This window comes from Hemitrygon akajei, chromosome 4 (assembly GCF_048418815.1).
Source record: "Hemitrygon akajei chromosome 4, sHemAka1.3, whole genome shotgun sequence".
In the NCBI taxonomy this organism is placed as follows: Eukaryota; Metazoa; Chordata; class Chondrichthyes; order Myliobatiformes; family Dasyatidae; genus Hemitrygon; species Hemitrygon akajei.
This window is the reverse complement of record NC_133127.1, coordinates 81384632-81408915: the sequence shown is the minus strand read 5'-3', so window position 1 is coordinate 81408915 and position 24284 is coordinate 81384632. Positions and strand designations below refer to the sequence as shown.

General features: G+C 38.6%; 1 protein-coding gene across 1 annotated transcript in view; it reads right to left on the bottom strand.

The window, feature by feature from the left end:
• smad1 (SMAD family member 1) overlaps positions 1-24284 on the bottom strand; it is a 91791-nt gene that overhangs the window by 45005 nt on the left and 22502 nt on the right. Inside the window, exon 2 of the mRNA XM_073042939.1 lies at positions 5511-6143. Coding sequence (XP_072899040.1) covers positions 5511-5913 — 403 coding nt within the window. The 5' untranslated portion in view covers positions 5914-6143. The remainder of the gene's footprint in view (positions 1-5510; positions 6144-24284) is intronic.

The window sequence follows — 24284 nt, the reverse complement described above, 5'->3', positions numbered from 1 at the left end:
CTGCATAAAGACATGCCAGAGAGATTTTAGGATCTTCTCTGGATCCAAATTCCAGATAGGGTATTAAATCTACTCCTGAACACTTGTAATGAGGAATTGACAGGAAGAACTATTAATGAGAAGAACTGATCTCACTACAAAATGACTGAGCTGAAATTGAGGATAAAAAAAAATCATAGCATGATTTTTGATTGCAGAAAGAGATCTCTGAATGCTATCCTGCTCTGTGGAAAAAGGTCAAGATGTTCTTTATTGCTTTTCCAACATCATACTTAGTAGAATGCAGTTTAAGTGCAGTCACCCAACTTCCTTCTAAGCAACAAAACAAACTGCAAATGTAGGGATCTGAGACTTGTTCTGACTGACATTGAGAAGCTGATATCACTGCATCCCATTTAAGACGAAAAAAACAATAAAGTAGTGAACAGCTGCATTGCAATGTACACTCTAAAACTGCTGATGAAAATTGTTTTAACTGCAAAATTATTTTATTACAGCTTTAAATAGATTTGAGTAACTTTTGCAATTATTTGTCACTGCTTTGAATTTGCAGTTCCTATTTTCTTTCACTGTGTATCGCAAATCAAAATGCTTTATAGCTTTCATGGTATGCTTGGAAAAGGAGAATGTGTCACCTAGGGGTTGGTGACCCAAAAAAGTTTGGGAACCACTGGTCTAGAACGTAATGGGTAAACATGCTAAGAGACAGGTTTGTTAATGAGCAGTGGCAGATATTCAAAACAGCTGGTCCCTAACACTCAGAAATTAATTCCAATTAGAAACAAGGATTCCAAGAGAAAGAGGAACTGCCCATGATTGAGGAGCCAAGGGTAATATTAATATTAAATCAAAAGGTACAGCACAAAGTGGCAAGGGGTTTGGGAATCTGTTTTAAGAAAGAGTAACAAAAGGCTAAGAAACACAGCCTGCATCTTTGCCTCACTGCAATAATTTTCCAATATTCAGCATTTAGAAGACTCATGGCAAGAACCAATTTCCACCTGATGGCTTGCTGACAATCACATGCAGTGTATCAGATGGGTGGAGAAAGAGCAGGGAATGATCAAGCATTGTGTTAAGGCAACCCTATAAGCATTGTCTGCATAGTCAAAAATAGAAGATGGACTAGAGTCCTCAAAGTTTCATGTGGAAGCTTCAACGGAAGCTTAACTATCACTTTCTTGGTCCACCTCTCCTAGCTTCCAGAATTTACACAGGCAGGTTTCGGACTGCCACATAAAATAGTGCAAGTGACACTGGCAACAAAGGGCATGTCACACTTTCTCAGGAAGACAGCCTCCCCGATGATCTCACAACTTTTCAAAACACTTGAAAGACTGTGTAATTTGGGTCACGTGCAACTCTATTATACAACAATTGGAAACTGGAAGATTATTAATGCAAGGAAAGGGGGAGGGGCAATTTTACTAAAGTGCCTCCAGAGATAAGAGTTGTCAAGAATATTCTACAACTGACAAAGAGCATTGTATTTCTCCCGTTTTATTTTGTAGCTGTAGAAAGGAACTAATTGGAGAGAATTCTTAGGGATAGGATTTGAGCATTTGTAAAACCATGTCCTAATTAGGGAGAACCAGCATGGCTTTGTGCAGGGCGAATTGTATCTCACGCATGTTTTTTGATGATGTGATGAGGGCAGTTGATGAAAGTAGAACTGGGGATGTTGCCTATGTAGATTTCAGTAAGGCATCTGACAAGGTTGCTTATAGGAGGCACATCCAGAGATTTAGATGCATGGGGTCCATGGTGAACTGGCCATTTGGATTCAGAACTGGCTTGCCCATTGAAGACAGAGGGTAGTGGTCAAAGGGACTTATTCTAGCTGGAGGTCTGTCATTAGTTCTGCAGCCACCTCTACTGGGACTTCTGCTGTACACTGGTGAGCTGAATGAAAATGTAGATGCGTGGGTTAATAAGCTTGCAGATGACACAAACACTGTTAGTGTTGTGAATAGTGTAGATTGGCAAAGAATACAATGGGACATAAATTGGTTGCAGATGTGGATGGAGAAATGTCAGATGGTGTTTAACCCTGACAAATGAGAAATGCTGCACCTTGGTCGGTCAAAAGTAAAGAGATAATATACATAAGAACAAGACTCTTAATAATGTTGATGAGCAGAGGGATCTTGGAGTCCAAGTTCATAACTCCCTGCTACAGAGGTTGATAGGGTGGTTACGGCGGCATATGGTATGCTTACCTATATCAGTTGATGCACTGAGTTCAAAAGTCAGGAAGTTATGTTGCAGCTTTACAAAACTCTAGCAGGCCGTATCTTGAGTATTCCATAGTTATGGTCACCGTATTATCTTTATTGAGATAGTTTAGAATAGGCCCTTCTAGTTCTTCAAACCATGCTGCACAGCAACCCTGATTTAACCCTAGCCTAATTATGGGACAATTAACAATGATCAATTACCCTACCAACCGGTAAAACTTCGACTGTGGGAGGAAACCAATGCACTCAGCAGAAACCCACCCGGTCACAGGGAGAATGTAGAAACTCCTTATAAACTGTAGCAGGAATTGAACCCAGGTCACTGGAATTGTAAAGCTTTGTGCTAACCACATTAGTGTGCTGACCAACTCCCAAGTCCCTTTGCATCTCTGGTTTTGAATTTTCTCCTGTTTTAGAAAATAAGCCATGCTATTATTCCTTCTAAAAAAGGGCAAGGCCATTCACTTCCCTAAACTATAATCCATCTGCCACTTCCTTGCCCATTCTCCCAATCTATGTCCTTCGGCAGACTCCCTGCTTCCTCAACACCATCTGCCCCTCCACCAATCTTGGTAGCATCTGAAAACTTGAACACAAAGCCATCAATTTTGTCATCCAAATCTTTGACATTCAGGTCAAGGGAGTTGATAAATTTAGTTAAGAAAAATATAAAGTATGTAAAGCTTAGGAAGCTAGAATCAAACAGTGCCCTTGAGGATTATAAAGATGCTAGAAAAGAACTCAAGAAGCCAGTCAGAACAGCAAGGAAAGGCCTTGAAAAGTCCTTGGCAAGTAGGATTAAAGGCTGCCAAGTCTCACATCAGTGTTAGGAAAGTTAATGGAGAAAAATTTTAGGGATAGGATTTATGAGCATTTGGAAAAACATGGCCTAATTAAAGAGAGTCAGCATAGCTTTGTGCAGGGCAAGTTGTGCCTTACTAACTTGAGTTTTATGGAGTTGATAAAGCTGGGTTGTTGTCTACATGGATTTTAGTAAGGCATTGACAAGGTCCCTCAAGGGAGTATCATTCAGAGGATTAAGATTCATGGGATCTATGAGGAATTGGCCAGACAAATGTTAAGTGTTACACCTTAACAGGTCAAATGTAAAGAGACAGTACACTGATAAGGGCAAAACCCTTAACAGTACTGGTGAGCAGAGAGATCTTGGGGTCCAAATTCATAGCTCCCTGAAAGTGGCTACACAGATTAATAGGTGGTCAAGGTGGCATATTGCATGCCTGCCTTTATTAGTCAAGGCACTGAGTTTAACAGTCAGCAAGTTTTGTTGAAGCATTACAAAACTCTAGATGCTCTGCAATAATCCAGATGCAGCCTATTTCTGGTTGCTTCATTATAAGAAGGACGTCGAGGCTTTGGAAAAGAGGTTTACCAGAATGCTACCTGGATTAGAGGGCATGTGCTATAACGAGAAGTTGGACAAACTTGGGTTGCTTTCACTGGAGCGACGGAGGCTGTGGGGACATCTGATAAAGGTTAATAAGATTATGAGAGGCATAGACAGAAAAGACAGAGCATCTTCTTCCCAGGGTTGAAATGTTTAAATACCAATGCCATGCATTTAAGGTGAAGGAAAGAGGGGTGGGGGATAAGTTCAAAGGAGATGAGGCAAGTTGTTTGTTTAAAAAAAAGTGGTAGGTACCCGGAATGTACTGCATGGGGTGGTGGCAGAAGATATATTAGTGATTTTTAAGAGATGTTTAGATAGGCACATGAATGTGAGGAAATGGAAGGGTATGGACATGTATAGCCAAAAGGGATCAGTTTAGTTGGTCATTTACTAATTTAATTGGTTCAGCACAACACTGTGGGCCGAAGGGCCTGTTCCTATGGTGTACTGTTCTATGCTCTACGCCTTCTGCTGGAGTCTGTTATCTGTGTGATGCAAACATACAGCTAGTGGCCTGCTGGTGTGGACAATGCTCATTTCTTGGAACATCCCAAAAAAATAACATTTCACAGACTAAAACTCTAGGCCATGACTAGTGATAACTTGCAATCAGGAACTGATTTTCCTAATGGGACTGTGGAACTTCTTTACATTGCTTTGCAATGAATTGTAAAGGTCATTTATTGCCTGAACACTTTAGCTTTCACTTTGCAGCCTTCCCCTGCCCTTCAGGTTTCTAGACTGGTGTTGTTGCTTCTCTGTGTAGTAATCTGGCCACAGTGCTATCTTAATCCAATCTGTAATGCCAAGTAAATGATTTCCAGAAGACCTCGACAACAACCAAATCAGCACAAGTATTTAAATTCAGCCAACTAATGTTGTACACAGAACTTGAGGTTCCTTTGAACAAGGCTACTCTCATTCATTGCTTGTATTTTAAGATTACGTCTCACTGCAGTTGCTAAAAATAACACAAATCAGGTGGTCAGTGCAGAGAACTACTTGTAGCTAAAATGCATTCATTCAGTTTCCAGTAAACAATGGTGACCATATATTAGACCAAGATATCTCATTTCAAATGCTCACAGTACACAGGTAACTACAGATAAAAATAAATAACTACAAATAAAATACATGGTTAACTCGTACAATGCTAAGAATTTTCTAACAAGGCTGTCTGAGCCATTTATATAATTTTATTTTCAAGAAATTAAATAATGTCATTTCTTATAATGTGATTAATTGCTACTGGAAGAACCGTTGCAACTTGTTTAACCAAGTACTACACTGCAAGTATCTAAACAGCATTCAGGTGCTCTCCTGCACATCCTTCTAAACTTGGGGGAAACATGTTGGAAAAATAACTCATATCTTCAGTTTAAGGTTTCCAGGAGGTTTTCATTGAAATTAATTTGGAATCTTTGCCTCATTATGTAGAAAAGGGTCAGAGGTAAAATATCATGGAGACCAAGTAAATATTAAGAATTGCCCAGTTTAATCATAGAGGCAGTTTTGCCCACACTGTTTTTATTCAATGGAAGGATCTGGATATCACAAGGTCAGCATTCCCTTACTAACCTTGACAAAATGGTAGATGAGCTGTTTTTGAATCACAGCAGTGATTCTGCATTTGCTCCCACAGCACTGCAGGGCTTGACTTATCTTTTAATAAACCATACAATGTGATAATTAAAAGTCTTGAAAAAATATAAATGTAACCGGTAAAGACTAGATCTGGTTCAGATCATCATTTCCAATAGAGAAGGGGAGAGGAAACACAATCTGGTAGTGCATTTTTCATCTTATCACATGCTTTCAAGGAGTTAACATTATCCAAGATACACATTCTCTTAGCCACCTACCAGGACTTTCTACTCGTTTATAGTGATATGGATTAATGCAGACTTCTTTCTGCTTTGAGCCAAATGGAAATTCACAACATTCTAATGGCTTCAGTTCATGATGACTCTGAAGATCGGGCCAACGCCATACACGACAATAAATAACATGTGGTAGGCCCTTTCGATGCGATACCTGAAGACGACCATCTAGAGACCGAGGAATAGTGACACAGTTACTAGGTTGACCAGGACTGCTTAATGCCTTCTCTAGCTCTTCCATGGCTCCCTTCTTCTTTTTGAGTTTCTTCACCAATGCATCAACTGCTTTTTCAGCCCATTTTTCCTCTTCATCTCCTTGCTTCCAGCCCAGTAGGCGTTTCACAGCCGGGCTGGTGAATGAGAATAAACTTGCCATTGTAGTCATCTCAACCAGTTTTGAAACCAATAGCAGGGTTGCTATTGTGTTTTAAGAGATCAACAGTAGTTCTGAAGTATTTTAAAAAGGAATATTATTTTGGGCATCAAACCAATCTTGAGATACGAACTCTGTTTCTTTGTTCAGCAGGATTGCCCCTAAAAGTCCAGTTTAAAATCCACAGGGTAAAAGAATCTTGAATCGGTTTTGGAATGTATTCAGATAATTTTCTTCCGGATCTATGAGAAAATAAGAGCAAAAAGTTAGATTAAGAAATTAGTTCAAGATTAATTGTACATTCACTCCCACCCTGCCTATGTTAAGCACAATTTCAAAGTCATTTTCCCTACTATAATATTGGCCTCACTTTTAGTTGGTAATTTTGCTAACAAGGATGGAATGGTAGAATCAAAGACTAAATAGGACTCTCATTAATTGGAGTTGCATTTTGATTCTGGTAAACAAATTGTACTTGTCAAATTAACATTTCAGAAAAACATAATTGCAATTGTACAAACTTCATTTGTCCTAGTAATGATTGTTTTTTGAAGCAGTATTTTTAAAAGTCAACACGACTACTCAAACACAAAATATATTAGTTTACGTGTAGGTGCAAAAGGAGTACCTGCCTCTATCCCATCATCTTTGACTCCCAAGACAGCCCTAATAATTGAAATCCTGCATAAAAATTAAAGTATTTCAAATAAATGCAAGGGCAGATTTCAGCAGTATTTTTTTCCTCTCTAATCAGAGAGGACCAAGAGTTAAGCAACGAGAGCATTTTCAACAAAGAAATGCAACTTTGTCCATGGCTGAAAAACAGTGGGAATATTTTTTTTCTCCTTTCTGTTTTATATCTGATGGCCTTATAGCATTAAGCAAAGCAAAAAATGCAAAACCAAACCAGTCAATGCACATATTTCCCAGGATTTATTCTGCATTATTTTTACATTAGTATTCACTCTGGACTTTTTTTATTTGACAGTTACTCAACTTTCTAACAACCCAAGCTTTTCCCATTCAGTATCATCAACATCACCCTTTCAAAGTAAAATTCGAGGAAAGAACTAAAACATCCCCCCCCCCCCCCGCAAAAGGACAGCATTGCAATTCTTTTGTTAAATTTAGATGTGTCAATGAAGATGAGCAATCAGATTGACTAAAAAAAATACCAAATCACAGAATCTTCCAATGGAAAAAGTGGACTGTCAAGCAAGCACAAAACTGCTTCAGAAATAGTAGGTAAAGGCTATACTCATCTACTAGTACCAAGGTGTAGTAAAAGTAATGGGTTTTCTGAAAGCAAGAATATTGGCATTTACATTTACAAATCCCAGTTCAAATACACCAAGCAACTCCAAAGACTGAAAAGTTGATACAAGGCACAAGAAATCAAAAAATTAAAAACATCAAAACTCTGGCAGTAAAATATGTCTCTCATATCAAATTGTACTTTTATTCAAGGCAGCAGGGAAAAAGCAAAGAGGGCAGTGTTATCTAGAGTGGCTCTGTCTAGATAACACTAATATTTCCCAGATTGCTCCTGCATATTTGCCAAAGCTTTGCTTTTGTCAGCAGTTTGAGCATGTCATGATAGTTCATTCTGCCATCAGCCAGCAAGTGAATGCGTCTCTACAAGTGAACCCACCCCCTTTACTTTAGGGGTCCAAGGTGGACAGAGGAGTCTCATGCAACAGATTTTAAAAGTTGGCTGACAGAAACAGTGACCTGGAAGATTCGTCTTCATGATTAAATGAAACACAAGAAGCCGCAGACCATTTGAGTATTTTGAAGAGGTTGCTCTTCAAGTTCCAGTTGCACTTCAGCCCCACAAACCTGACCCACTCCCACAAAAGATAACAGCCATTAACTGGCATTGTTGGTCATTGAAATGTTTAGTAGAGTGCTGCAGTAAGACTGGCAATTTAGAATATCTACATAGTAAGAACACTGTGTGCATCTGGGAAATTCAGTTAATCAAGTTTGGTAACCACAATCATGAGTGATGTTGATCTTCTGTTCATTGCTTTCATATTTTAAACTAGCCCAGCTTCGTTACTTGGCAGCATCTAGCTGGATATACTGTCAACCTGAAATTATTAACCTGCTCAGTTGACGAAAATCACCAGAGACACAAAATTACCTCTGAAACGGTTTTTATTCAGAGAGGAGTTCGCAGCCCCACGCACTTCGGGCGTAAGGTAGCCAACTCCCAATTTGTCGGTTTACAAAGGTCATACTTATACCCAAAAGCTGGATACTACATTCGCAAATATGGTTACCCATTCAAATCCATCAATTGATTGGCTATTGCATAGCTAAGCATGCGAAATACTCAGAATTAGCAAAGATTCAAGCGTAACATTGGAAGCACTTCAAAACACTTGAAATAGGTATGACTCAGAATACTTTGCCAAACACATTGTCTTGAGGTCGCAGGTTCCCTTTTCCTTGTGGTCTCCACGTCTGGCCTGGCACCTTATTTTAGCTACCTCTCCTTACTTCCCCAATGACGTACCTCTCTCTTGTCCTGTCTACGTATTTTGCTACACTTACCCCTCGCCCACCCCCTCTACACGTACCCCTTACCCTTTTCACATTCTCAATACCATAATCTGACAACATGCTCTTGAAGCAGTCATCCATCACCCCAAGAGACCATCTGAGAACACCTTCAAAATAATCAACTACTCTTCAATCTAAATGCTCCCCTTGCTGACTCAAGAAATATAAAACAGAACTGTAAATTTATTCTCACAAAATGTAATTTACAAACTTTGCTTTAGAAGCCAACATTGCTGGATTTCTGGAGTACTCCTAACCTGGAACAAAAGCTCAAATCAAAGAATGCTTGCACATTCAGCCACTTCAGAACTGTGCAGCAAAACTAGATTTTCAATAATTTAAAATATCAGTTTTGATCTACATACATGTCATGCCTTCAAGCCAAATTATAGCAAAATGTTTCCTTTCAATCAAAGACAACTCAGTCACAAGGTTCTAAAGGGCACCACAGAAACACAGCAGTTAGCGTGATGCTATTACAGCTCGCCGTGCTCCAGTGTTTAATTCCAGTGCGCTGTCTGTAGAGTCTGTACATCCCTCCTTGGGTGCTCCAGTTTCCTTCCACAGTCCAAACTCGTACCAGTTAGTAAGGTCATTGTAAATTGTCCCGTGATTAGGTTAGGTTTAATTGGGTTTGTTGGGGGTTACTGGGGCAGTGTGGCTCAAAAGGGCAGAAGGGCCCACTCTGCAACAGACAGACAGAGGATTGTCCAGCAGAGGGAACCGTTTAAATCTTTTCAGATAATGTTTTTTTAAAAAACAGGAAAACAGTAAAACTCCTGTCCAAAAATATGAGTAGTCATGCAACAAATGCTCCCACCCATCAATTTTGGCATTAGTTTATTTGCAGAAATGATACAAGATGCAGAACCCAGATATTACTCTTAAAATGCCTTGTGTCATGCAGTGAAAAAAATCTGGGAAGGCTTACAAGCAGATCACTATTGGTCACTTGATGTACAGTACTGTGCAAAAGTCTTAGGCACCCTAGATGTTTTAATACAAATTTTGTTTTAGATGTTTATAATAAAAATTAATAAACCACTTTTCAGATAAAAGCTTGATGACTTTGTAGATATATAGCCCAGTGCTTGATTAAACAAAGATGACAAACAGGACGCTATGATGACAACATAAAATGAACTAAACTAATTGAAACAGAAATTGTACAATGTACAATGCATCAAACTGGGTAAACGAACAACCAAACTAAAAAGATGAGAGTGTGGCAGACATGTCTGTTTAACCTTCAAATCATCAATTCTTACACCATGGCAAGAGTGAGCATAGCCACAAGGTGGTCATCCTGTATCAGCAAGGTCTCTCCTGTGCAGAAATTCCAGGGTAGTCTAGAGTTTCAGGACATGTTGTTCAAGCTCTTCCAAGGAAGCATGAAGAAATGGGCATAGCTGAAAACCAGAAACGTGGTGGTCAGCCATGGAAACTGAGTGCAGCTGACATGAAATACATCAAGCAGACGTACTTTCTAAATCAGAAGAAATCCATCACTACTATCAGCTCTGAACTCACAGAAAGCACTGGAACCCAAGTACATCCATCTACAGTCCAGAAAAATCTTGTCAGAAGTGGTAACAAAGCCAAAAGACTCACCTAAGGTCTGGAGTGCTGAACAATGGCAACAAGTGCTCTGGAATGACAAATCAAAATTTGAAATTTCTGGCTCAAACAGAAAGCAATTTGTACGTAGAAGAGTTGATGAGTGCTACACAGTTGAGTGTCTGCAGCCAACAGTGAAGCATGGAGGAGGTTCTCTGCAGGTATGGGGTGGCATTTCTACAAGAGGAGTTGATGATCTGGTCAGATCAATGGAATCCTCAATGGCAAGTATAAGCAGATTCTCATCCATCAAGCATCATCATCAAGGAGGCATTTGATCGGTCCTAAATTAATCTCTGCAGCAGGAAAATGACCCCAAACATGTGGTCAACGTCATAAAGAACCATCTTCAGTAAAAAGAACAAGGAGTTCTACAACAGATGGTATGGCCTCTAAAGAGTCCCGATCTCAACATCAAGGCTGACTGGGATTACCTGGAGAGACCGAAGTACACGAAACATACAAAGTCTGCAAAAGAAATGTGGCAGGTTCTCCAAGATGCTTGGAACAACTGGCTGATTTTCAAGTTCAAAGATTCAAAGTACATTTATTATCAAAGTATGTATGCAGTATACAACCCTGAGATCCTTCTTCCCATAGAAAGCCACGAAACAAAGAAAACCATGGAACCCATTCAAAGAAAATCAAACCCCCAATGCACAAGGAACAAATTGCACAAACGGCAAAAAGTGAGCAAAAAAAAAGTATAAAACATCAAACTACAAGTCATCCAAACAGTCCAGGAATGTTCAGTTCACTCAGTCCAACCTAATGCTGTGTCATTCGTTAAACTGCAGACCACAGAGGCAGTTTGCTCCAATCAGAATCGCACAAAATAGCAACAAAAAGGAGCAAACAGAAACCCATAACATGATGAGTTTCTGGTTTCTATTGTGCAGTTTTCTGCTTATATAAGTGCTCAACAGTGTACCGAAAAGAATTGATACAGTTTTAAAGGCCAAGGGTGGTCACACCAAATATTGATTTTATTTCGATTTTTCTGTTTACTCTTGATAATAATTTTTGATATTTAGAAACTTTTCATTTTCTTATTTGAGAAAGCATCTTTACAGATTTTTTCAAACGTACCTGAGACTTCAACACAGTACTATAGATGCAGTTGTGGGTTGTGCAGTTGCTCATGCCTACCAGTCCCTTCAATGTTATGGCTGAAACTTTTACCTCACCGTCAATTTCCATTTTCTTCTCCAAAATCCCTTGGTTACCTTAGAAAAATCTATTAACCTACTGAATTTGGTCAGCAACTGAGCCTCTATAGTCCTTTTGAATAGAAGATGCCAAAGATTCAGTGTTCAGTCAATTAATAAATTTCATTTCAACTACCCCAAATGGTTGACCTTGCTTCCAGACACCTCAAACAAGAAGAAATACCAATTCTGCATCTATCCTGTTAAGTCTATAAAAATAAAGTCTTATATGAGATCACTTGTCATTCATCTATGTTCTAGAGAACATAGTTCCAAATTCACTTAATCTCATCTCAAACAAAACTCACAAATCCCAGGGATTAATCTAGTGAACCTCAGCTACATTCCATTACTTCCACCATAAATCTGTACTTCCTTAGACAGTGGAAGCAGACTCAAAAGATTTTCCAGACCGTCTCACTTTTGTACAATGTCCATATACTCAAATCCTTTAGTAAACATATCATTTGCCTTTCAAATTGTTGCTGAATCTGCAATATTAATTTTCAGTAGTATGTATACAATAGAACCCTCAGAACACCACCTTTAATTATTTCTTTATCAAATGGAGAATGATCTCAGATTTCCCCCCACCCCACATTAAATTCCGTATATTTGCCCATTCACTTCATCTACATTCCTCATCACATTTGATATCCTCATTTAAATCAATGATATAGATTGAGTACAGCTGGGACATTGATTCCCTGGGACACAAAGTAATTATAGCCTGTGGATTCCTACTGTTTTTGGTCCATTTACAAATTCTCAAACGACATCAGTAAAACTGTACACAAAAATCACTTGGAGTAATCTAACAATTAAGTACCTTATGCTATTGCTTTTTAGCTCAAAACAAATTTTTGCTAATACTGTGTTTCTTAGACCAGTGTAACAGATCCTATGAATTTTTGTCAAAAGGAGAATTTTTTACATTTATCTGTGCCGATTCTTCATCTACTTTCTCCAGTTCAGTAAAGCAAATTATTGTCTCCTCAGCAGCCGAAGGGATATTGTCAGCCAATCGCTTCATAGGTCTGCTTCTTTTAAAGACTAGTCAATAAGGCTGCACACTTAACCATCTTGGCCAGAGATTTAGGCATGCAAACATTACTGCCTTACAAGGATTAATTCTAATTACTTCACTAACTATTCACTATGCCTTTGCAGAACACTCAGTCCAGAACACTTGCTGCTATTGTCCAGCACGCCAGTCCTTGTGTTTTTGTGCATTGGTGAGTCTCTTGGCTTTGTAACCACTTCTGGCAAGACTTCACTTGATTGCAGATGGGTGTACTTGGGTTCCAGAGGTTCTCGCGAGTTCAGACTGATAGCAGTGCTGGATTTCTGGAAAATCACCTGCAGCATGGGCAGTTTGGAGAAGGGCTCTCTCCTGCAGACCAAGTGCAAGGCTCTCATATGCTTCAGTGAAAATGTTACCAAAGGTTTCAGCTCAGCCTCTTGAGATACAAGGAATCATCTACACACTGCTGTTCAACTACTGAAGTTTGAATTCTGAACTACAGTTGATTGAACAACTTCTGAAATTTTCATGATTAACTTTACTCTCTCAGTAAGTACATTGGAAACAAAATCAAGACAGATTTTATGCAATGCTGTAGCCTTGTCTGATGCCAGTCTTTGCCAAGACTGGTTCTGCTATACATCTACCAGTTAGGGTGAAGTCTTGCATGCAGTTGTGGATTCATGGGCATCAAATTTGAGGAGCCTGTTCTAAAAGCCTGAATACACAAACCAACAAGCTCAGGAATAGCTTCTATCCTGCTATTATCACACTACTGATTGGTTCCCCTAATAAAACAACATAGATATGCAACCTCTCAATTTACCTTGTCCATCCTTGAAGATAGCTGCAATCATCCCTTCCCAGATGTGAGTGATAAAGCTGTAGATTTATAACATACTCTACACTAAGCCTCAGGATTTCAGTAGTCCTACCATTTATTTGAAGTGTTGAGTAGGAATGTACCATTTTGACTTCTTGTTGGATAGGAGTGGTGGTTTGCTTACAAATAGGTCTCTGTAGGATGGGTGCTCATGCCAAAGAGAGAATGACAGTTCAGAAGGTTTTTTTAAGTGCCTTTCAGCAATGATTGCCACATATCTGATGAATTAACCCCCTCAGCCTTGGGTGCTTGTGCCACAATGACTTTTACAGTGCTGAAGTTAGCCAAGTTTACAAATCCACTACATACATTGCTAAGATTTGTCACAAAGTTCTACTTTCTAGCACAGTTCTTTAAAAAAATGACAGCTATTTACATAAACAGGCTGGGCAATCATCACTATAAAGTGAGGCTGCAATGAGCAATGGTAAAAGGAAAAGTATGTTCTAGAGCTAATTAGCTTGCATGATATTGTGATCTATGTGAACTTTCTGGTGTAATGGGATTTAATTTGCATTAAGAACAAAGGAAATATTTATGGAAGATATCCTTGAAATGATAGGCTGTACCATTACATTTTTCCATTGTTGCATAATGCTCAAGGGAACATTCCATGTGGAATTCTCCTTCTTATATAATTTCCTCCTCCTCAAAAACAATGGAGTTTCACAGGTGTTTGACAGAATCTGCCAGCTGCACCAAGATTTGGTCTAATCTCTAATTAAAACCACTTATTCTGCTCAAAAAAAAAATCACATCCATACTTCAGTGCTTAAAATAGTAGCAACAATAATTAATAAGAAACCAAGGGAGGCAACTGAGAAAAAGGCAGAGCAAGAAATTCATCAACCCAAGAAAAATATTCTTGACATTATCTCCTGGCCTCTACTGCTTGCAAAGTATCCCATGTCTTCGATGTTTTCGAAAGTTGGCTCTGAGCAAACTACAAGTCACCTGCCATTAGTAACAGTCAAAATTAATCACATTGGCATGGCTCCCAATCCAGCAGTGCACCAATTTGAAAATTCCCATCTTTATTATCAAATTCTGCCAGGACAGCATCCTTCCTGACATGTAGTGATCTTAGCCTGTAACTTTCTGTACTCCTCCATTACACTGGACAACAAAGGTTTTGCTTCCTGAATCCTTTGGGGTGTACCATGGATTTCGGGCCGATGATTATGAAAATCACCATGAAATTTCTCTATCACATATCATTTTTTAAAAATCTCCTATATTTGTTACTTCAATTCATAATTCAAGTCAGAAAAACTGATTAAGGAAGGCATTTTTGTTGGTCCACACATCAAACAGTTCATCAATGGCAGGCAACTCAAAGAACTTCCAATGGGACTGGAGAAAAATCAGATGGAAGGCATTCAAGGATATTGCTGTAAATTTTCTTGGCAATTATAGAGTCACCAAACTATGTGCAGGTGGTTGACAACATGCTTCATGCATTAAGTGCAACATGTCATTATAGATTTATTTTCTGCATTCTTATTCAGCCATCTTCCCTGCAAATCTTGCCACTGTCAGTGATGAGAATGGTGATAAGTTTCACCAGGTCATTGTGGTCATGGAGCAACTGTAATCCATCAATGCTGGCTGATTACTGTTGGACACTTAAAGCAAGAAGCCTCAAGACACTGAGCACTGACAAAAATAATTAACAAAACATTTTAGCTTAGTTGTACTATTGCAAAAGCATATGCAACTAAATGCAGTATTTTCAATAAAAGTTAATTTCTTGTCTCTCCAAATTCCTACATGATACAACACGTACAAACGAGTTGGAGGAACTCCGCAGGTCGGGCAGCATCCGTGGAAACGAGGATAGATAGATAGATACTTTATTCATCCCCATGGGGAAATTCAACTTTTTTCCAATGTCCCATACACTTGTTGTAGCAAAACTAATTACATACAATACTTAACTCAGTAAAAAAATATGATATGCATCTAAATCACTATCTCAAAAAGCATTAATAATAGCTTTTAAAAAGTTCTTAAGTCCTGGCGGTAGAATTGTAAAGCCTAATGGCACTGGGGAGTATTGACCTCTTCATCCTGTCTGAGGAGCATTGCATCGATAGTAACCTGTCGCTGAAACTGCTTCTCTGTCTCTGGATGGTGCTATGTAGAGGATGTTCAGAGTTATCCATAATTGACCGTAGCCTACTCAGCGCCCTTCGCTCAGCTACCGATGTTAAACTCTCCAGTACTTTGCCCACGACAGAGCCCGCCTTCCTTACCAGCTTATTAAGACGTGAGGCGTCCCTCTTCTTAATGCTTCCTCCCCAACACGCCACCACAAAGAAGAGGGCGCTCTCCACAACTGACCTATAGAACATCTTCAGCATCTCACTACAGACATTGAATGACGCCAACCTCCTTAGGAAGTACAGTCGACTCTGTGCCTTCCTGCACAAGGCATCTGTGTTGGCAGTCCAGTCTAGCTTCTCGTCTAACTGTACTCCCAGATACTTGTAGGTCTTAACCTGCTCCACACATTCTCCATTAATGATCACTGGCTCCATATGAGGCCTAGATCTCCTAAAGTCCACCACCATCTCCTTGGTCTTGGTGATATTGAGACGCAGGTAGTTTGAGGAGTCAACGTTTCAGGCCTAGACCCTTCGTCAGGACTGTGATGTACTTGTACATGATACAAGTAGCCTGATATTGTATTTGTGTTCAACTTCAAGTCATATACAAAACAAAATTCTGAGGAAGCAACACTTCCAAAATAATTTGTTGTCCAGTGTTATCAGCAGGTCTTTCAGCTGCCTTATCTGAACTATAAATCTATTTCTAGATCTCTCCAAAAAGTTTCTTAAAACTTATGACTTGCTCCAAAATAATTTGCCTTAGAAGTTTAATTTCACTAGTTAATGTTGCTGGAAAGCAGCCTGGAATATTTTACTCCTTTTAAGGTGCTAGATAGAGTTAAATGGGTGTAACAAGTACTGGTGGTTTAACAATAAAATGTTTCAACTTACCCAGGTGTTACTTGAATGACACGTAAGCATACAGACTCACACTTTTTTTTCCCTTTAGTACAGGTACACATTTATGATTAGTTTTTTTAAAATGAAAAACTCATTTTAACAGATAAACGACCCAACCCAACCAGATAAGCTCACTGAAGGAAGGCACACTCAAATTCTATGAATAGACAGCAATGCAGCAAGGCCAGGAAGCACAGCATGCCATGTCATCAAAAGCAACAGAGGAAGATCAAAACTGGAGGAGGTTGCATTAAGTGGGGGAAATTTATATTGAATTTCATGGACTGCTATGGGAAAGCAAGGACAAGGATAACTGAGAAATTGGTAGTGACAGTCAAGCGCCCTTCTCGAATTCCCTTCTCTCCTTTCACTTAAACACGTGACAGCATCTTTGAGTTCCAGTTAAAACACAGATGTGTTCAGCATCTACATTTCCACATTTGGCCTTTTGCCATAGCATTTATGAAGTAATGGAGACAGCTCTTTTTCTTTGAATTCTTTGTTTGAATCATCTATCCTATTTCAAAGGCAAATCCAAATTCAACAATTAAAGTAAAATTACAAGGGCCTTGCTTTCCAATGAGCATGGCATCAATGTACATAAGCAATGAGATGCATGACAGCGGTTATACCAAGCCAGAAGAGGATAGCTTAAACATAGCAGGATCAAGATGTATATTTTAAAGATCATGGAAATGCAGCATGGTTCAAGGTGAATTCCAGAGATTAGGAATTAGATAAATAAACACAAGCAGTTCATACGGCAGGAAGAGATTACAAATACATGCAAAAAGGAGGTCAGAGTCAAGGATACATCCCTTGTGAACAAGGGAAATGTCCTTGTAGGAACATTAAGATCTGCTACAAGTATCCTGACTACAACCAAGTTGTGAACAAGGAAATGCCCGTGCAGAAACAGAAAAATCGGCAATAAGTACCCTGACTACAACTAAAGGTCACACTTACTATGGCAGTTAACTATAAATACATCTGTTTACCATTTAGGAACATATACCAAAGGAAAAATACAGTTACCGAAATCAGGACACGGACTTGGCCTACAAGAAATTTGCGTATAAAATGGCTTTAATTTGTATAATACATTTTAAACTCTGTAGACACTGTAACATGCATACTCATATGCTCCAAAGGAATTACAAACCAATGATTCTGAAACATGCAACTGCTTTGAAATTAAAATGGACATACTGGACAGCAACTCAAAACTCAACTAAAAATGCAAGCACTGAAGTTGCTTTTCTCCAAAATATTTGGAACAATATTCTCATTGCAGATTTCACTTTTTATAAATAGACATTCTTTCAATGTCATCAGGAACTTAGTCAAATCAAATGTTCTATTCAGATTTTGTTAAATTCTTTACAAGTCACAGCACATTTAGCATTGTTTGATAAATTAAACTGCTTACAGATGAGACTGTACAGAAGACAGATGCAACCCAACCTCAAAAGTTTCACAATTACATTTGGCATACTTACTTGAAAGATGTAGTACTGTGCAAAAGTCTTAGACACATACGTGTATGTACACATACCCACCCCTAGGGTGCCTAAGACTTTTGCACTGTACTGTGTTTGTCATCATAGATTGGAGAGCAAGTTTGTAAATTTGACAGGAGCAAAGGATGTTGAGAATGGCAAGAATGGAATACAGCAGGAGGGGTGGGGCCAAACAATTGGTTTATTGATCATTATAGAATGCCTCTCTGGTGCTTCCCAATCTCTTCCCCCTTTTCCATGGTTCCCTTCTCACTCTCAGTCCACATTAGAGACCCGTATCAGAATCAGGTTTATCATCACTCACATGTCATGAATCTGCTTTCTTTTTGTGGCAGCAGTACAGTGCAATATATTAAATTACTACAATAGTGTGCAAGTCTTAAGAACCCTAGCTATAATATTTGTATCCAAGACTTTTGCACAGAACTGTAGAGGCAAACAAATCTCCACTGCCTTTGGGTAGGTATCTAGAGGCAATGGAATTTAGCCAACTCACATAGTAGTTGGATCTACAGATGGATTATGGAGTGTGTGGATAAATAAATTATGATAGACTGTATATTTAGCGAGTAGGTTATACCAGAAAAAAAGATAAACAAACATTTCAGGTAAGCAGATAGTGCAGGAGTTGCCTGTGATCATCCCTATGGTGTAATACAGCAGGGAAGATAAAATTCTAGGTAAGCTGTAGTGGTAAGGGATTCATTACTGAGGGTAAAATATAGGTAATTCTATGGCTGAAAGCGAGACTGCGGAGTGGTGTCTGTTGTCCCTAGTGCTAGATCAGGGATGTCTTGGAGCAGGTACAATGACATGGGTAGAAAGGATAGGAGCCTCCAGTTAATTTACAGAATTCAACAAAATTAAAAAAGACCTCTCACATCACAACCTTGGTATTACTCCCTGTGGCTAGCGAGAGTAAAAGAAGGAACACAGGAGTGATGTATGGCAGAAAAGCTGTAACCTGCTACTGAGAGGACAGGTGACAAGTAAACTGAAAAAGGATCACTACATTAGCAGGGAATTTTGTTCACACTTCTCAGGAAGATTAAAACTAACTTGGCAGAGGTTGGAAATATTAATGTGTGCAGTAATTAGGGGGATCAGCTAAATATAGAGAATGGATCAAGGTAGCTCAGTATGCATTACAGACAGAGGCAGATTAAGGAGTATGGTGGGGGGTGTGGTAGGTTCAAGAAATTATTAATTTAATGCAAAGAGACACGTGGACAAGTCAAATGGGCTCAGTGCACAAACTAGTACTTGGAAGTATGACTTTATTGAAATCACATAAATGGCACTGAGTAAAGAGAATGACTAGCAGCTTAATATTCTGATGAACTAAAGTCTTAGGGGTGATGGGGATGTATGCAGGGGGCAAGGAAAAATATTCTGACTCAGGGTATTATCACAGCAGTGTATAAAGCACTGTTCCCTAACACTGAGCTAAAAAAGCTCAATGTCCCTCTAAAGCATGTTCATACTTTATGAACGCCCCCAAAAGTACTTTCATTCTTACCAACCCCCTCTTAGGCACAATATACTTTCTGGCACCCAGTAGAGTAAAAGCACGTTTACCAAATGCTAACATGAGAAACAGGATTATGCTTTAAATTTTTATTTGTCTTTAAACCTAGCTTACACAGTCAATGTGACCCATAAGCTTAATAGCAAGAGTTGAAATATCTGGTTCAAGTTGTGACAGCAAAAGCGTCAAGTCCCCACATGTAACAACATCCAGGTGGTTTGTTTTTTCTGAGTATGCGGTTCACTTCACCAAAGCCTCTTTCACCAAGATAGAAGGATAGAAATCCAATGAAGAACAGTTTGGCTCTTCTCTTAAGACCAGGAAACTTCGTATGACAGTGTAGCCACATAGCACAAAAGCCAAAATTTTTGAAAATCATTTTTGGCTTCTTCATTATTCTGAATTTCGATATTTTCCTCTTGCAAGTTCTTTCCTGTTCTTCCACCTTGCAAAGAAATGAGTTAATTACCCAGTCCAGAATTTCCAGATCGTTCAGTCCTGCTGAAGGGTCTTGGCCCGAACATCAACTGTACTCTTTTCCATAGATGCTGCCTGGCCTGCTGAGTTCCTCCAGCATTTTGTGTGTTGCTTGGATTTCTGGCATCTGCAGATTTTCTCCTTTGCGCAAGTTTTAAGCTACAGACATCACACTTCAGTGTGAAGCAGCAAGCGTTCTAACTCTTTGTCTTGGCATAATTGTCGAAATATTCTGCTCCTTAATGGATGAGCTGTAATTTTGTTGATAAAAGATATTATAAGAGTCATGCTTGAAAAAAAAGTAGAGGTTTTTGACTGCGCGATATTAACGATGAATTACACAATGTTTTGCAAACAGACCTGCAATTTCTTTTTTCATAAATACCATTACACCAGCATGGTGACCTGTCACATTCGGTGCACAAGAAGTCATGTCCCTAATCTGAATACTTTCATCCTCAAGATACATTTTGAGCTTGTCACAGATATTTGTTTTCAAACTTTTTACAAAAGAGCATCTCCTCATAAACTTTTCCATTATTGATAAATTGTACATATGCCATTAGCAACGCCTCACTGTCTTCCACAGTTAACTCACCAGTCGATTCCCAAATCCTGTTTTTTGTAGCTCTGTGCATAGTTGATACTCAATTTCTTCACTCATTTCGTCAATATGAATTACAGAGGAATTGATTTTAAAATACTGGTATCCATTTTGAGAACAGTGGTGAGCACTTCTGATACAGCAGGCATTATTAATCTTCCACCAATTGTAGAGATTTTCCACACATTGCTATCATTTTGGAAATGTTATAATGAGACCACCATCAAGATCATTTTTAGCTTTCTCAGCAAATGACTCGAGTGTGCAATGCTTTCCAAATGCTTCTTTCATCTTCTGGAACTGAGTAATATCATAAGTAGCCTTTTCAGTGTGTCTTTTACAGAAGTGTTCCAGCAACCTTAATGATTTCATGGTTTCATTAGACAGTACAGTATTACAAATAAGACTCATGGAGTGTTGCTGATCTAACAAGAATACACCATACACCAGGTATGTAACATTGTATTGATAAGCTTTCTGTAGTTTCTCTTTCTTAGTAAGATTAGAATTCAAGGTTTCACTGCCTTCAGACTCAGAGATCAATCACACTACGTATTTATCCATCCATCATTAACGGGGCTAAATTAAAATAACAAAATTATCACAAACTAGAAATGTCTATTGTACAATGATGATGGCTGTGAGTTGACATGGTCAGCCAGGTCTTGTGCCTCAAATTAGGGTGCAACTTACTGTCTTCTCGACACCAAGAATCTTGAATGCCCCCCAACAACTTTTATTTCCCCAACACCCCTTCAGTATATGTAACCGCTCCCATTGTGAATCACTGGTATAAAGAGATTGTCCTAGAGGGATTTTACAACAAAATCATGAGTAAAACTTTCCTGAATGAATTGCCTTAGTACAAGCTTAAATGAGCAGATTTCTAGATTATCATCATTGAGGATTTCTAGATTATCATCATTAATTTTTAAAAACACAAAATACAGGTAATCCTATCAAAGGAGGAGCTATACTTGACCGTAGGAAATTAGACCCAAGTATGTAATAAAAATGTTGTTTGGGGAACTCCACGGAAACGATGACTACAATTCTAATCACAAGAGATTCTGTAGATGCTGCCACTCTCGAGCAACACACACAAAATGCTGGAGGAACTCAGCATCTACGGAGAGGAATAAATGGTCAATACTTCAGACCAAGACCCTTCATTAAGATTGATAAGGAAGGGGGCAAAAGCCAGAGAAAGGTGGGAGATGGGAAAGAGGAATGACCATAATTCTAAGTTTCAAGGGATAAAGTTAGTCTTCAACTTAACATCCAAAGCATATGAGAACTGAAAGGAACTAGAGAGACATTTTGATAGCAGAAGAATAGAGCATCTGGTGAAAGCAGACTGGGAACATACTCATGCAGCTTAAACAGCAGCTGAAATGTAAGAAATTTTAAAAAAATTAGTAAGGGCCAGCATCTTCTGCTAAGGATGAAAAGCAAATATGGCAAAATTAGGGAACTTTGGATGTCAAGGGTTATTTAGATTTGATCATAAAAGCATATAACACGTCCAAGCATAGACAGTCAAGCCAGTTGCTTGAAGAATAAAGAGGGTGCAAGGGAATACTGAATAAATTAAGAGGGTAAAATGAGCCCATGAAATTAAGATCAAGAACCAGCCTAATTATTCTCTGAATATATTAGAATACCCCTTTGGTGTCTGTTTTTTATGTGTGGAGCCAGAGGATACAGGTGAGGTCCTAAATCAATTCTTCTGTCATCACAAAGGAAGGAAGGATATATTGATAATCTGAAGCATGCAGTATTAAGGTAGTAGAGGTGTTACAGATGACTGGGAACACACAAGGTTAGATAAATTTCCAGGAATGGGATGAGATCTAACCCAGAATGGTATGGGAAACAAAGCAGGAGATTGCTGGGGCAAGAGATTTCGCCCGGGATTTCTGCACCAAAGGATAGCTAATGAGTTTTTTAAGTGCAGCAGGGATAAGCCGATAAACCTTCACCATCTATGAAGGTCCATCAGTGGAATGACCTCCATCAGTGGTAGGCAACTTATCGGAGAAAATTCGACGAGACAAGACATTTGGAAAGGCATGAACTATTTAGAAATAGTTAGCATGCCTTTATGGAGGGGAAAATCCTATCTCACTATTTTAAATGCAAGCAAATGGGATTAATGTTGAGGGACGAAATAGCGGACATGGGCCTGCCAGGACAAAAAGGTACATTTCTCTACTGTATAACAATGTTTCTACCCCAGTAATACAAGATTAGTACATTTGAAGTCAACCAAGTGTGGGAAAGGCACCATTAGTCTCAACCATCGTACATCTAGAATGTATCCAAAAATGTAAAATGGCACCTCAATTAGTATGTTTTAAACCAAAGGTCCATTCTTATAACTGAAAACAACCCTGACTTACAGTACAAGATTCTACATTTTCTTTAATTTCCTCAATAGCTTTTCCACCTTCAAACAATCTAAGTATAGATTGCTTAATTGACAAGAGATCTATGTTTTATTCAACACTCTTAAGTAATTACAATCTTAAAGCAGCCCTTCTTCTAATCAACCCACATGTAAACTGAATTACTGTTAGGGACAGGTGACACATTCAGCATCGCTGCCCAATAGCCAGAAGTAAACTTACTATCAAAGTGTATGTTAACTAATTCTACCTTGATTAATTTTCTTGCCAGCATCTACAAAATAAAGAAATACAATAGAATTTGAGAAAAACTATACAAAGACTGACAAACAATGACAAATTGTGCAAAAAAAACTGAAAACATGACCTGTAGAGTAATTGAAAGTGAGTCTGTAGTTGTGAAAACAGCTCTGGGGCTCCCAAGTTCAAACATGAACTTGGATGCTATGTGTAGAATTGGCATGCTCTCACTCTGACTGCATGGGCTTTTTCCTACACATCCCAAAATTACAAGTTAATTGGCTGCAGCAAAGCAACATGTGGGCAAGTGGCAAAAGAATTAAAAGTGAATGAAATGGCACAGGAAAGCAAGTTGCACAGTTACAAGAAAATGAGGAAAACTGAACAGTTCTGGGATTATTCAGCAAAAAGCTGGCCTGGACCCAGTAGACTAAAATGATTCCATACTCTAACAAACAGCCACAAGAGTCCAATATGGTAGAATTCCCAATACTTTGGAACCAATCCCATTTAGATGAGTCACAAGTAGCAAATAATTTGCACATGATCTTAGGAGCAACTGCCTAGGTACAGTTGATCACATCAATACAAAAATTAAAACAGTTAAACTAAATTACCCTGCTTTATTGAAATTCATCTTGAATGGTAGCTTATAGTATAACAAAGTAAATAGATTACATGTATGAAATTACAGTATTTACTGTTCTAACCTCAATTTTAAATTATCAACACTTGGTCGTGAACAAATTGAATAGGAAATTTGAATTGCATGAAGTTGCACAGAACCATTGCTCTGGATTTCTTTCAGAAAGTTTCCATTGATTAAAATACTTTAAAACAAAGCTTGTACACAAACAGTGTGAATATTTAGCCTTTAAAGCATACTTTGTGATTAAGATCATGGCTGATCTGATCTTGACCTCAAGCCTATTTCCTGTCAAATCCCCATAACACTCATTTCTCTTGTATGCCAAAAATGCTCAGATTGTATATAATTAATGATTTAGCATCCATAAGCTCTCAAGTAAATTATAAAGGTGCAGAATTGCAGAATACTTTCTCACCACAGTCTTAAATAATCAAACCCATTATCTTAATGCTATCTTACCCCAGTTAAGCTCCAGATTCCCCACCAAAATATTTTCCCAACACTATCTACTACAAATCCTAAGTTTGGTTTAAAGTGGCAACTCGGTTATCTGAAATCCAAATTATCTATTAAGGTCAATTCTTCCACATTAAGCAAACCATTCAATCCAGCAAATTAATCTAGTTCATTTTCACACCACAGATGC